At 39.4% G+C, this 15,506-nt stretch overlaps 2 protein-coding genes and 1 pseudogene across 2 annotated transcripts; all 3 read right to left on the bottom strand.

Moving 5' to 3' along the window:
• Positions 1–2,569: 2,569 nt before the first annotated feature.
• LOC136971238 (zinc finger MYM-type protein 6-like) lies at positions 2,570–3,406 on the bottom strand. The gene has a single exon (XM_067265707.1). The coding sequence runs from the start codon at positions 3,404–3,406 to the stop codon at positions 2,570–2,572; it is 837 nt and encodes a 278-aa protein (XP_067121808.1).
• Positions 3,407–3,479: 73 nt separating this feature from the next.
• On the bottom strand, positions 3,480–4,229 carry LOC136971239 (zinc finger BED domain-containing protein 5-like). Its single transcript, XM_067265708.1, has one exon. It carries the CDS (start codon positions 4,227–4,229, stop codon positions 3,480–3,482), a length of 750 nt encoding a protein of 249 aa, XP_067121809.1.
• A 1,051-nt stretch (positions 4,230–5,280) lies between these two features.
• LOC136971241 (uncharacterized) lies at positions 5,281–5,994 on the bottom strand (annotated as a pseudogene).
• Positions 5,995–15,506: the final 9,512 nt, after the last annotated feature.

Raw genomic sequence — 15,506 nt, forward strand, 5'->3', positions numbered from 1 at the left:
ATATAAGTGAAAACAAAAGAAATTAAAAGTAGAATAAATTGCATGCACTACATCCATAATATAGAAGTGCTCCACATATCAGTCATGGTGCTCTTGAGTGGTGATAAAGTTAGAGTGTACGTTGAGATGTGTAAACTGCAAAGTTGATCGTTGCACGTTAAAACTCGTTAGGCAATACGCAGTGGACCATACGCACTGGTCAGAACCCATTGTACTATGTGTCTTGAACGACATATATTAGCCTAAGAGATCACATCAGAACGTTGATGAACACTGATGCTCACCAATGACGACGATGCACATTGGGGCACCGATGCATACTGATGCACATTGAGGAAACACTACATTAGACGATGCACGTTGAGGCATTGATGCACAAAGGCATATCAATGCACATTGGTGAATAGCACCACTGAAGAAACACTGATGCACACTGATGATCACTAGAGAAAAACAGCACAACTGAAGAAACACAGCACAGGGTGATGCACAGTAGGATATAAATGCACAGATGGAGAACACTGATGCACACTGATAGAAATACAGCACGGGGCCTGCACGTTGGGATATGAATGCACACTGAGACATTTTGACACGCACTGATGCACAATGATGCAAATTGATGGATGGCACAACTGATAAGACACACTGAAGCACATTAATGCACATTGGTGAGCAGCACAATGAGACACACTGATGCGCGCTAAAGCACACTGATGCACATCAATGCACAGCACGTTGAAGCGCAGTGATGCACAAAACACTTTGAAGACACATACATTGATGCACAACACACTATAGAAATGCGGCACAGAGCAATGCACGGTAAAACACAGATGATACAGAAGAGCTGGATGATGCATGAACTAGACACTGTAGAGCAGGATGAGGCACAAGACGCAGCACTGGATGATACCCATTAGAACATTGATGCACAACACAGAGATACACATTGATGCATAGCACATTGATACAAATTTATGCCCAACACTCTAACGAGACGTATCGCAAGGTATCACTTCCACTTATAAGAGTCTCTGGGTAGCACGGTATAGAACAGATGTAGACCAGTGTTCACTAGTATATTAGATCACTGGAAATCATATGCGAGCATGCAATTAAGAGTACAGGCCCAGTGAAACAATGTGGTGCTGTAAGGCAGCTCACGAGGTCAACGTGAAGTTCAAACAGGTTTGCAATGTGAAAAGTTCATTGCCTTGAGGTTGACCACCATTTTAAGTAGTCTTGTTAGAAATGTTTTGGTGGACGCGGTAGAACGTAATTGGACGAGTCATAAATTACGTTAATGTGAGCAGTCTTGTAGATTATTTTGGTTAAACATGTTTATACTATTCAGTAAGAAGGTCCATTAAACAAAGATGCTTATACATTAGTATTAGTATTTCTTTGTCATTGGGTTGACTGCCAAATTAAGTAGTGTTAAACTACAAAATTAAGTGTCATACAAAATTAGGTAGTCTTGCAAAGATATTTTATAGACGCTATTGTATATACTAGTACAGTGGGATCATAGCAAGCCTGTTCAAGGCGAATACAAATAAGTTTTACTAATAAGTTTTAAAAGTAGATAAGTAGCTACAAAAGTTAAAGAGACATTGCAATAGTAATTTGTTTTCTGATATTAAAATAAGAAGAATGATGATTAATGTCAGTCATTGAAATACCTCACTGGGTAGTAGAGTACAGATTATGTGTATAGAACCTGCTCGAATAAAGAAGAATAAAACAATAAAGAAAAGAGAACTAGTTAAACATTGTTTTTTGCATAATGTGATTGATACGTTTGGCTAATTTCTGAAATGCGTCATATATCACCTTATTGGTCCAGATGTCAGAGAGCCGACATGGCCAGTTGAGTCCAGACTCTTCTGGTAATAGTTTTATTTCTAGTCTTTCTTGTTCGAAAATTATACAATCATAAAAGTAGTGTTTTGGACCATCCTCAACAACTACAGACACATCTGCTTCTGTGTCTACTAGAAAGCGTTTGCACGTTGACTGGTCGTAAAGATATAGGTGGTGAACTTCCAGAGTGCTGCCACCCGCACCGTTGAGTGACGGCCCTTCTAGTTTCCCTGTTGGAAACTGCAGGGTTTTACGCACTTTACCGCTTTCTCTTTGAATTGCTAGTGGTACCAGCATTGTCCTTCAATCTGCGCCCCATTTCGGCTCTTTGAACGTCTCCAGCAGTTCGTGAACCAATCTCTGGCTCGGGATCTATCCCAGGGCTTCTTAAACTTTTTTATATAGCGACCCCCTTCAAGCTTAGGAAATTTTAAACGACCCCCTCCTCCATATAATGAAATATATATTAACCGTAGATGTAGATGTAATATCGCACTATTTTACAATGTAAATAAAATAAGGATTAAAGAATACGTACCCATTCATTTCACATATATATAATTGGAAACGTTGACGGGATATCGGTCGTAATAAAACACAATAAATAGAATGACATAAAACTATATATATATTTATTCAATAGAAAAAATAAACTTTTGTAACAATTTTTTTAATAAAAACATATTATTAACATCAAACAATATTACTGTGACAGATGTGATTGTTTATTTTTACACAAATAATTAAATCTAGGCTCAATTTGAGTTAGTGCAGATCGTAATAAATTTTCAACGTTTATTAAAGTTGAACGGTATTTTGATTTTATGTAAGTTAATGTGGAAAAGGCTGATTCACATAAATATGTTGTACAAAATGGCAGTAATTTGTTCATTGCCATTTCTGATAGTAGGGGATATTCTGATTTGATTTCTATCCAAAATTCATGCACAGGCACTTGAGAAAATCTGAGTCGCAAGGTAGTATCACTTGTTAATTCGGCAAATTCTTCTTGTGCTTTTAAGTTTAAAAAATTAATTTCTTCCATTTCAATTGAAAATGGATTGCAAATCCATTGTTGTGTATCGATATCATTGGGAAAATACCTATGCATGTAAACTTCCATATCCTTCAAATGATTAACTATAATTTTTGTTATAGGAGTATCTTTTTTTGAAATATTGTTACTAATTATATACTCGTCAGTAAATGGAAACATTTCGAGCGATCCACTTTCCACTCTGTTCTTCCATATAAGAATTTTTTTAACAAAGGCCTCAAGTTTATTTTTTAACATAAACATATTAACGCAGACTCCCTGCATTGATAAATTCATATCATTGATTTTATCAAAAATATCTGCCAAATAGCATAGCTTGAGAAGCCATAAATTATCGTGAAAATAATCGGCCAAATTAGAATTTTGCTCTGTTAGAAATATAAGAACTTCATCTTTTAAAGTTAATAATCGTTTCAAACTTCGACCTCTTGATAGCCACCTAACTTCAGCATGTAGCAATAAACTTGTATAATCCGAATCCATATCAATGCACAAATTTTTAAACAATCGACTATTAAGTGCTCGACTTTTAATAAAGTTAATGATTTTGACTGCATCAAAAAACACAGTGTTTAATTCTGGTGCAATTTTTTTTAACAACAAGTGCCTCTCGGTGAATCATACAATGTGTAAATGTAATATGATCATTTCCAGCTTTAACAAATGCTGTAAAACCAAGATCTTGTCCGGTCATTGCTGCAGCACCGTCCGTGCACACACCAACACAATTTTTCCAATTTAATCCTTCTTTTTCAAAAAACTCATTTACTTTTTTATATATATCTTTTCCACGAGTATGACCTTCCAGAGGACGACAAAACAGTATATCTTCATGAATGCTTCCCTCATAAATATATCTTACAAAAAGTAACAACTGTGCCATATTTGAAATGTCTGTCGACTCGTCCAGTTGTATTGCAAACTTTGAGCTGTCTTTAAGCCTCATAAGAAGCTGTTGAAATTGATCATTGCTAATGTCTGAAATTCTTTTGGACACAGTGTCATTTGATAATGGAATTTTACTAATTTCAGCAGCATACTGTTTTCCATGAACAATTTCAGACATTCTTATAGCTGCAGGTAGTAAAAGTTGCTCTCCAATAGTAAAAGGCTTTTTCGTTTTTGCTATCAAATACGAAACTTCATACGATGCCAATAGATATTTATCATTCAAAGTAACATAATTCTCCAAAGTGTTCTTTTCTTTATTTGATGTTTGCAAAAGACGCTCAAAATATTCTATTGGCTTTTTTGATAACGTTGCATGTTTAGTATTCAAATGTCGTTGCAGTTTTGACGGTTTCATGCTTTCTGCAGCCAAAACTTCTTTGCAAATTAAGCACACTGGTTGTTCTTCATTGTTGTGAGAAGAGCATGTGAAGCCATACTGCAAATATGATTCGTCATATTTTCTTCTTTTTGTTTTGCTAGAAGTCGGATTTGAAGCACTGCAACTTGGTTGTGACGGCGTGGCAGACTTATTAGTTGGAATTTTAATTAGCCATTTATCCATGATGGTTAAATAATAATAAATAATTAAACAAAATGTAGTTGAACTTTAACGTAATAATTAAAAACACCAACTGAAAATTACACAGTAAATACACACATGTCACTACGAAGACAAAGCTGAGTCCAAACTGAAGTACAGGAGGGTCTAATGATGTGTTCACTTGTTTATAATCGATCAGCGCAAATCGCAACCGTCAATCTCGTAACGGTCAAATCGTAACGGTCAACTCTTTGATAACAGGTGCGTGTCTGGGAATTGTAACGGATAAGTTACGGCGGCGCTGATCGATTATAAACAAGTGAACACATCATTAGACCATCCTGTACAAACAGAAAAATAACTACACTCGAATCTTTACCAGTGCAATGACAACAAATTACGATCAGATCAACCCCGACGCATGGCGTGTTCAAAGTGTGCAGCGCACAAAGGCACCGTATCACAAAGACGCCGAAAAAGAAGCTTTCATTTAATTTTTTTTATTATTCTTTTATAAAAATAATATGCCGATTCGCCTAGCCTAGCTTGATTATGCTTCCGTATTGTATGTGTAAGCTGTAAGGCGACGCGGCGTCTGGGTACTTATAATCACTAAGTTATCTTGCAAACACTGACGCCGGCGGCCAGACATCAATGTCGAACGTTCAGTTGAAAATCGAGGAGCGCGTTGTATTTATTATTTTAAATGCTACTTCCATATTTTCTATTTATAGGCCCTACATAACAGTTTTGCATTGCCACTTTTTTCAAAAAATAGTTATAATAAAACTACAATAGTATTTTGTATGATTTTTATTTGTATTTATATTTGTACGTAGTGTGTATACTAATTTTAAAATTTTATTTATAATGATTGAAAAGTATCAGATCTTTGCGACCCCCTTTCAGGGGTCGCGACCCACAGTTTAAGAAGCCCTGATCTATCCCTACCTTCCAGGCGTTCAAGGCGGGAGGAGATGTCTAATAGCAGTGTTTGTATCCTCTGGTCTCCGTGGGTGACTGCTTGCACTGAAACGGCATTGTCGGCTGCAGCTACTATCCCGTCCGCCATCTCTGCCAGCTTGTCGAGGCAGTCATTTGAGATAGCTTAGATCTGTTGAACGTTGGACGGTAAACGTTGTAGAAACAGCGACTTTAGTAGGTCGTCGCCTATATGCGCTGCTGCCTTGCTGCGCATTTCTAATAGTAGCCTGGACGGCTTCTTGTCTCTTAACTGCATCCTTGATATTAGGTCCTTTAGTCTCTGCATCTCACTGTCGGCGTATTGCCGGCACAGACGGGCTTTAAGAGCCTCGTACGGCTTATCTACCGGGGGGTTTAGAATGATGTCTGCCACGACCGCTAGCTCTTCAGGTTGGAGTGCAGAAACCACGTAGTGGAACTTTGTTATTTCCACTGTGACTCCCGCTAACGGGAATTGTGACTCCATCTGCCTGAACCAAATTTCTGGCTTCGCTCTCCAAAAAGGGGGTGGCTTCACCGAAACCTTGGCAACTGTCTCCGTTTGCGATGACTGCATCTCTACTTTGGGGGACAGTTGAGAAAACAAAATGTTCTTACTTACTATTTAATATAATGTCCAATCGAGAATATGGCTGTCTCTTCTGAGAAATCGGCGTGAGATATTTGCCGATGCTGGTGGATTGAGGTTGCTTGGTCAATGCTCCTTGTCCTTGCACGTGTTTGAGTCTTTGTTCGGGTCACCAATGTTGGGTCGTTCCCAACAGCTTGGTATGACTAGTAATTGCCACGTCTGGATCACATAAAACCGTAGTCTTTATTCACCGGTAAAGTAACAGTTGATACATCCGACTACAATTACGAATACTGTATGACTTTCGTGCGGTAATACGAGAAAAACTTGGGAGTGTAGCTAACTACCTGTGGACGCGAGGATGGCTAGCTCAGGAGTGCCGTTTCCTTTGTCTTACTGTTTTCCTACACTCCTTTCGGCCTTTTTACCGCTTTACAGTAATTAGTCCACGACTGTTTTTACAAGAATAAGTTTGTGACCGCAACAGTGGTTATTTAAAAATAAGTATTCTACTTAAATTATTTAAACTTGTTTCACAAGGGAGATTCTCTTATGAAAGATGTCTTTCAACGGTTAGTTCTCAAATAATATTCGATCATCACGGATTCTTTAATGCTTAAATCGAGGATACACATAAGAAAAACTTGAAACTAAACTGAAAAAATTGCATTTAGTTAATGCAAGGTTATAATTCTTACACACGAACAAGCCGATAACTAAAAATGCTTTCTTAGTTATCTCACAAACACAGACCATTCTCCGTATTGTGAGTACTTTGATGACATTTTAACTCTGATTTAGACATAAATCGACTGCAGAACGGATTTTTGCCAGGATAAATTATTTGATGATGGATTAAACAAACTTGACACGAAAATTTCTTTCTGCAAGTATCGCACAGTGGAATAAGAGTTTCGAAATGAGCTTTGGTCATACTTTTAGTTTTAAATGACTTATTACAACTTCCACACACAAACGTATTTTCGTGTCGAACGAAGCAATGTTTGACTAAAGTTTTTCTACATTTAAAACTAGTTTTACATTCATTACAAAAATACTTACTTCTATCTTAATGATTCTAATATAGAAACTTGTAAAAAAACAAGATAAAATTATTTTATTAGTATAGTATCGAAAGATAAAGGGATATTAGGCCTACTTACTTGCGTTCTTTCAGATTCTGTTTTAGGCAACTGAATATCATCTGCTGAGATTTGAGCAATTAAAAAACTCTCTCTATTAATCATTCTACAAGCAGATGATTGACTTAAATCATTTAAATCGCCCAAGACCAACTGAAACGTTCCTGCGACATAAAACTGTAGAGCCAACAACAGTTGTTCCATCGGCGACATCGCATAATTTTTCGATGATGTAGAAACTACACTCAAACCTGTTTTTGTGCGGTCTTTTTTTTGCGATTTTTTACACGTGCAATGTGTTTTGTGCAGTATACCAATTTGATTGAAATTCATATACCGCACACAAAAAATCACACAAAACAAATCGCACAAAAATAGACCGCACAAAAACAGGTTTGAGTGTAAATTGTGACAAATTCGTTCTAGTATGTTTCTTACACTCTTTTGGCAAACAATATTGACATAGAAAGTCATAATCACCCAATTGTTTGAGATCATTTCTTCTTGGAAAAATAATTTGCTGACTTCTTCATTCTGTACGATCTATATAATCTAGATATTTCAGATTTTCTAGCATCTCAGCTTCGTTATCATCGAATGTTGCCATATTTCCATATGGAACCTGGACAAAAATATGTAAAACAGACGATAGACAAGACGATGCCGTCAAGTGCTGACATCTGTTGTTGATAAATTTTACAAAAATTGATATTTACCAAAGTAATGATGAATCGGTACCCTCGAAGTTTTGCTTAACGAGCCAGGGTACCGATCGATCGGTACCTTTGGGGGCAAAGGGTTAAAAGCGAGTCTTTGCTGAGCGACGCGCGATTTTGGGGGGCTATATCTTGTGATGTATTGCACGTAGGTGTATGGTTCATTAGACATTATTTGATCGCACAAGGGATCTACAATTGGGGTGTTTCCTCCCCCTTCAGGCAACCCTAGAATTGTACTCTTCAGGTTGTTTCCTATTTCTTTTCCATATTTGGCACTTGTGCAGTTTAGGGGGTACAGCTATTTGAGAGGTTTTCTTCCATAAAATTAATCATTTCTAGACTAATTTGACTCAATCGTGTCCAAAACACGTATAATTTGCTGGAAATTAGCAATATAAAATATGCTACAAACAAAATATTGTCGGAATACTTACCGAGTGTACCCGTTCAAGGATGCCGTTGCTTAAGCTTGTTTTCATTGTGGAGTGGCACATTGGAAGATGGATGTGTACGAGAGTGTCACATGACATGTGTCGGTGCCATTCGATCACGTGTCTACTCATCTCTGACGTTTCCTGATAACTTATTCTTTTTGTGAAGAATTCGCTGAACTGTGGAGACATCATGTGATAGATCATAATATACTATAGTATAGCGACAGTCTTTCATTTCCAGTTTATTTCACTCAAAGCAGTAGGAAAAAATTTTCAAGTTTAACAATTTGTTTTTATGATTGCGTTTCTGCAAAATGAATAACCAAACCTTTTTAGATATCAAACTTTTAGTAAGCAAATGTTTTCGTTACATTTAAGCATTAAGAATCCAGCCAAATATCTGGAAAGGTTATGTTATCTGTTCTTTAAATACACCCCTGTTGGCAATTTTCTGTTGACTACATTACTTTTGATTTCTTTCAATATGGAATCATTTTTGTATACTATTTGGTTTTAAAAGCTACAGATATTTCGTTTTTCGTTTAAATTCTTCAAGTGGACTATGTGTACTGGTAAATGCTGCAACCATTTATTTATCAAAATCATTTCCATTTTCAAGCAACAGTGTTTGTGACTGTAGCCCCTCGATGTGGGTTCCAGTCCGTGGTGAGGGGACCTCCCAGAGATGGTTTAGAAACTCTTCTTTACCATCCCTGGGATCTGAGCGCCCACCCACGTGTTTGCCGTGCGTGGTGTCCCGTATGCCGGAAAGGGGGATTTTGGTAGTTGAGGGGCAAAATAACGTCCCCAACACACTACTTTGGCCCCTGGTTCGGATAAACGGGAGGCGCAAATCAGGCTCCGTTTGAGTCAATCGGCTGGTCGTTGAGTCATTGTTGACCTCGGCTTGGAGTCAACCGATCGATGCAGACCGGGCAGACACGTCAGACAAGGTGTGCTTTTCTTGACTGTATTGTGAGGGTATAGCTCCTGGGAAACCCTGGTGCGACGGTCTATGGGAGTCTCCCATGTGACGGCATCCTCTTGTTGGGCCCCATGGTGGGTGGGGTCACTAGGAGCTGCCCCTCGATGTGGGTTTCTGTCCGTGGTGAGGGGACCTCCCAGAGATGGTTTAGAAACTCTTCTTTACCATCCCTGGGATCTGAACGCCCACCCACGTGTTTGCCGTGCGTGGTGTCCCGTATGCCGGAAAGGGGGATCCTGGTAGTTGAGGGGCAACATACCGTCCCCAACACACTGCTTTGGCCCTTGCTTCGGATAAACGGGAGGCTCAAATCAGGCTCCGTTCGAGTCAATCGGCTGGTCGTTGAGTCATTGTTGACCTCGGCTTGGAGTCAACCGATCGATGCAGACCGGGCGGACACGTCAGACAAGATTTGCTCTTCCTGACTGCATTGTGAGGGTATAGCTCCTGGGAAACCCTGGTGTGACGGTCTATGGGAGTCTCCCATGTGACGGCATCCCCTTGTTGGACCCCATGGTGGGTGGGGTCACTAGGAGCTGAATAGTTATTTTTCAGACATGGATTCATTAAAACCCAAAAGTACAAGTACAAGAACTACAAGCACTGACACATCAACACCAAAGGAGGTCAGTTCCTCCAACCAACCAATTTATCTCATAGTACATAGTACTACTGAAAAACCCATGTCTAAATGTTCCCCTTTCCTAATTCAAAAGTTGTTTCAATCAACTATTGGACATTTAAAGAAAATACAAAAATTGAGGTCAGGGGACCTACTGATAGAAGCAGCCTCCTCTCAACAGTCAGCAAAGCTGTTGAAAATGACATCTCTAGGAGACATAACAGTCACCATCACACCACACACAAGTTTGAACTCATCACGTGGTGTGATGTCTGAAGATGAAGCAGACATTTAGATCGGTCTTGCAGATCAAGGTGTCACTGCCGTTCGACGCATTTCCATCCGTCGTGATGGCAAGCTGATACCGACTAAACATCTGATTCTCACTTTCGGAAAGCCAACATTGCCATCATTTGTTACTGCGGGATATCTTCGATGCCCAGTTCGACCATACGTTCCAAATCCGCTGCGTTGTTTCAAATGCCAGCGATTTGGACATTCCCAGATTTCCTGCCGAGGCAAAAGCTTATGTGCACAGTGTGGAACTGAAGGTCACGACAGTACTGAATGTAAAAGTACTCCACACTGTGTGAACTGCAAAGATGCCCATCCTTCCTACTCCCGGAAATGCCCTGCATGGCAAAGAGAAAAAGAAATTCAACGGATAAAAACTGAGAAAAACATATCATATCCAGAGGCTCGTCGCATGGTCACTCCAAGTGCACCTATGCAACAAAAGACATTTGCTGCCATGTTGAAATCTACTACGACACGTGGGGTTCAAACAGATATTTCTGTATCCCCAAGCGAATCTCTTACATGCCATGCAAGATGCTTATTGATCCCATCTACACAATCAGAAGAAAAGGAGATCACAAAGACTAAAACCTCTGTAAGTAAATCAGGGGTAACAACCAGAAATGTGGGTTCTAAAAAAGCCAGTAAGAACCCACTTAACAAACAAAGAGTGAAAGCAGCCCTCTCTAAAGTTTCAAAAAAATCAGAAGCTCAATCTGTGAGTGAGTTTTCTGACATATCTGACGAAGAGCTTAATACGGAGGTTACGAAACCAAAGTCACCTCCAAAAGAGAGACCCCCTGTTAAATTAAAGAGGGATACCCTCGCAAAGAATGCTACCTCAAACACATAATGGATTATAAAATAATCCAATGGAACTGTCGTGGTTTCCGCAACAACTTCTCTGACGTTAAACACCTGACATACTCTACCTCATCTCTCTGCGTGGCACTCCAGGAAACACATCTAAAACCTGGAGAAAGAATTTCTTTAAAAGGATTCGATCTTTACTGTAAAGATGACGACAGCCACACCCGCGCCAGTGGAGGTGTGGCTGTACTGGTTTCAAACCGCATCCCGTCTTTTCCGGTACAAATAACAACAGAGCTGCAAGCTGTGGCAGTCAGAATATCTATGGGCGTCACTGTCACAGTTTGTTCCATATACTTGCCACCAGATGTCAGAGTCAATGAGGATGAATTGGATGCATTGGTTGAACAGCTGCCAACTCCTTTTCTTTTTACTTGGTGATTTCAATGGTCACAATCCAATGTGGGGCAGTCACGATATCAACCGTCGAAACAGAGCCATTGAAAGATTCATAGGTAATCACCAACTGTATATATTTAATACCGGAGAAGTGACATACTTCCATGCCCAACAAGAACATTTACTGCCATTGATTTATCATTAGCTAGCCCAAACTTGTTTTCAGCATTTACATGGGGAGTTGGATCTAATCCACTCTCTAGTGACCACTTCCCAATATTTTTAAAATACCGAGGCAGAGAAAGCTGTGAAACAGCCCGTCCACCACGCTGGAAACTTGAAACAGCAGATTGGCCTGCATTTTCTTCTTTGGCTAAAATCACTGAGGAAATGGTCAATACTGCTGATATCAATGATGCAGTTGAAGCCGTCACATCGACTATTATTCAGGCAGCTGAAAAAACAATGGGGATAACATCAACCAGATATCCAAAGCATCCGAAACCATGGTGGAGTCAAAATTGCGAGGCAGCATTTAAAAAACAAAAGAAAGCATGGGGGATTTTCAGAAGATACCCCACTGCTAACAATTTGATTGCTTTTAAGAAAGCAAAGGCAAATGCCAGGAAAATAAGGAGGCAAAGCCAAAGGGATTCTTGGAGGAAGTATGTATCTAGCATAACATCTTCCACCAGCTCAAAAGCAGTCTGGGATAAAATCCATAAAATTAATGGGAAATATGCTTCTCATTCTCTGTCCATGCTGGAAAATAATGGCACAATAATCAGTGATATACGGGGTATTGCTGATCTGTTGGGTGAGACGTTTTCGGCTTCATCCAGCAATATTGTGTATACAAGGGATTTTCAGGTTTATAAAGCTCAAAGTGAAAAACAGTACTTAAACTTTTACTCCTCATCTAATGAGGAATATAATGTGCCATTCACCAGAATAGAATTACATAGAGCGATGTCTCGCTCGGGGAATACTGCTGTAGGCCCGGATAAAATCCACTACAGCATGATTAAAAATTTGTCAGACAATTCCCTTTGTAATCTTTTGAATCTGTTCAACAGAATATGGACAGAACATACCTTTCCTGACTCTTGGAGGCTATCTATCATCTTTCCCATACCCAAGCCAGGTAAAGACTGCAAGAATCCCTCTAATTACAGACCAATCTCTCTTACGAGTTGTCTCTGTAAACTTTTTGAGAGAATGGTAAATGGACGTTTGATGTTCCTCTTAGAGGAAAAGGATTACTTTTCACCACATCAGAGTGGATTTCGTAGGAACAGAAGTACCACGGACAATTTAGTAAACCTTGAAGCATCCATACGCGAAGCGTTCGTTAGACGACAGCACTTAGTGTCTGTGTTTTTCGATATAGAGAAGGCCTATGATCGCTGCTGGCGATACGGAATACTTCGTGATCTGCACCAATTCGGATTGCGGGGTAATTTGCCAACTTTTATAAAAAACTTTTTACGGAATCGAAGATTCCAAGTCAGGATGGGCACAACTTTATCTAGGCCTTACACACAAGAAGAAGGTGTTCTCTCAAGGTTCTATTTTGAGTGTGACTCTGTTTCTAATTAAAATTAACAGCATAGCTAAATGTCTTCCTCCCAGTGTGAAACACTCTCTGTATGTGGATGACTTTCAGATCTCCTGCCAGTCTAGTAATATGAGTTTTATTGAGAGACAACTGCAAACCTCCCTAAATCGCATAGACAATTGGTCCAAGACCAATGGTTTCAGCTTTAACGTAGAGAAGACGTCGTGTTCATTCACTTTTGCCGAAGGCGTGGTTTGCACCTGGAGCCTGAAATTTACCTAAATGGGGTTAAAATCCCAATGGTCAACGAAGCAAAATTTTTGGGTGTCTGTGTTTGACCATAAATTGACGTTCTTACCACACTTGCGCAATTTGAAGAGTAGATGTTTAAAATCTCTGAACCTTTTAAAGGTATTATGCTGCTCATTCTGGGGAGCAGACAAATGTTCGATGCTCAGAATATATAGAGCTCTTGTTCGCTCTAAGCTTGATTATGGATGTATTGTGTATGGCTCTGCGCGAGAATCTACTCTTCGGATGCTGGATCCAATCCACCATCAAGCATTGCGTTTGTGCACTGGTGCGTTTCGAACTTCTCCTGTCCAAAGTTTATACGTAGATGCTTATGAGCCCCCACTATCTCTCAGGCGAGAGCAGTTGTCTCTGTTCTATTACATTAAACAGAAATCTTTGGCTAAACCTTCAGTTTATTGTAGAGTATCAGATACTCAGCTGAAAAGATTATTTACAGCTCGCCCAAGTTGTGTCCCTACATTTGACATTAGAATGGAGAATGTAAGCAGCACGATTGACCTGGACACAAGCAACATTTCACAGGCCGAGGTCGATAATATATCACCTTGGTCAACTCCTGTGATTAATGTTGACATTAGCTTAAAGCAGTTTCCTAAGGAATCCACCCCGGACTACATCTATAGGCAGCACTTTGCAGAAATTCAACACCACGACAGGAATTTAATTCCTATTTATACAGATGGATCGAAATCGGTTGATTACGTTGGCTCAGCCTTTGTCTGCCAGGATGAGATCGTGGCAGAACAAATTGCATCAAATTCTTCCATCTTTACTGCAGAGTTGCAGGCTATTTACCTAGCCTTAAAATATGTAATTAGGAAAGGTCATCGTCGCTGTGTTATTTACACTGACTCAGTTAGTGCACTTCAGGCTTTGATCTCACATGAACCTAGTTCTCACTCTATAGTGATTAAAATTCGCAAACTGTTTTGCCATCTTATTGCAAGTAATATTTTTGTAAAATTTTGTTGGGTCCCAGGCCATGTAGGTATAAAAGGGAATGAAGCAGCTGATGCAGCTGCAAAGTCAGCAAGTCCTTCTCAGCATACAATGCTTATTGAAGGAGGTGACTTGAAGCTGGTTGTTAAAAAACGACTAGCAGAGAGATGGCTAAATGTGTGGAACGAACAAGTCCACAATAAACTTTACGAGATCAAACCTATAATAGAAAATTGGACACACAAGAAACAGTATGATAGGAGATCTGAAGTCGTTCTTACTCGCCTGAGAATTGGACATACTCGGCTTACTCATCAATACCTTTTGAAGGGTGATGACCAGCCAGTATGCCAGTATTGCATTTGTACTTTAAGTGTTAAACATATACTTTGCAACTGTGTTGCTTTTGACCAGAGTCGCAGACAGCATTTCGGAAATGCAACTTTGAGAGAGATTTTGGGCCAGAGGCCAAATCTTGATAAGATACTGAACTTTTTGAAAGTTATAAATATTAATAGAGAGATTTAAGTTAACTAATTTATTTATTTATTTATTATATATTTATGTTTGTGTTGTTTTGTTTCGTTTGTGTTTATGTGTTGTATTGATGCCTTGTGATGTATATATTTAGCTTTGTTTAATTTTACCATTTGTCATGGCGCAGCATAGCCTGTATGGCTCTTGTGCCAAAAAACTAGAACTATCTAACTAACTGGACCCCATGGTGGGTGGGGTCACTAGGAGCTGAATAGTTATTATTAAACATGGACTCAATAAAACTAAAAACTACAAGCACTGATGCATCACGACCAAAGGAGATCAGTTCTTCCAACCAACCAACTTATCTCATAGTACATAGTACAACTGAAAAACTCATGTCTAAGTGTTCCTCTTTCCTAATTCAAAAGTTGTTTCAATCAACTATTTGACATTTAAAGAAAATACAAAAATTGAGGTCAGAGGACCTACTGATAGAAGCAGCCTCCTCAACAGTCAGCAAAGCTGTTGAAAATGACATCTCTAGGAGACATAACTGTCACCATCACACCACACACAAGTTTGAACTCATCACGTGGTGTGATGTCTGAAGATGAAGCAGACATTTAGATCGGTCTTGCAGATCAAGGTGTCACTGCCGTTCGACGCATTTCCATCCGTCGTGATGGCAAGCTGATACCGACTAAACATCTGATTCTCACTTTCGGAAAGCCAACATTGCCATCATTTGTTACTGCGGGATATCTTCGATGCCCAGTTCGACCATACGTTCCAAATCCGCTGCGTTGTTTCAAATGCCAGCGATTTGGACATTCCCA

The sequence above is a fragment of the Centruroides vittatus genome, unplaced genomic scaffold (assembly GCF_030686945.1).
Source record: "Centruroides vittatus isolate TY-2023 unplaced genomic scaffold, ASM3068694v2 contig_240, whole genome shotgun sequence".
Classification (NCBI taxonomy): Eukaryota; Metazoa; Arthropoda; class Arachnida; order Scorpiones; family Buthidae; genus Centruroides; species Centruroides vittatus.

Coding starts and splice junctions, on each gene's coding strand:
- LOC136971238 (XM_067265707.1), bottom strand. CDS start 3,406: ATGGATTCGGATTATACAAGTTTATTGCTACATGCTGAAGTTAGGTGG.
- LOC136971239 (XM_067265708.1), bottom strand. CDS start 4,229: ATGAAACCGTCAAAACTGCAACGACATTTGAATACTAAACATGCAACG.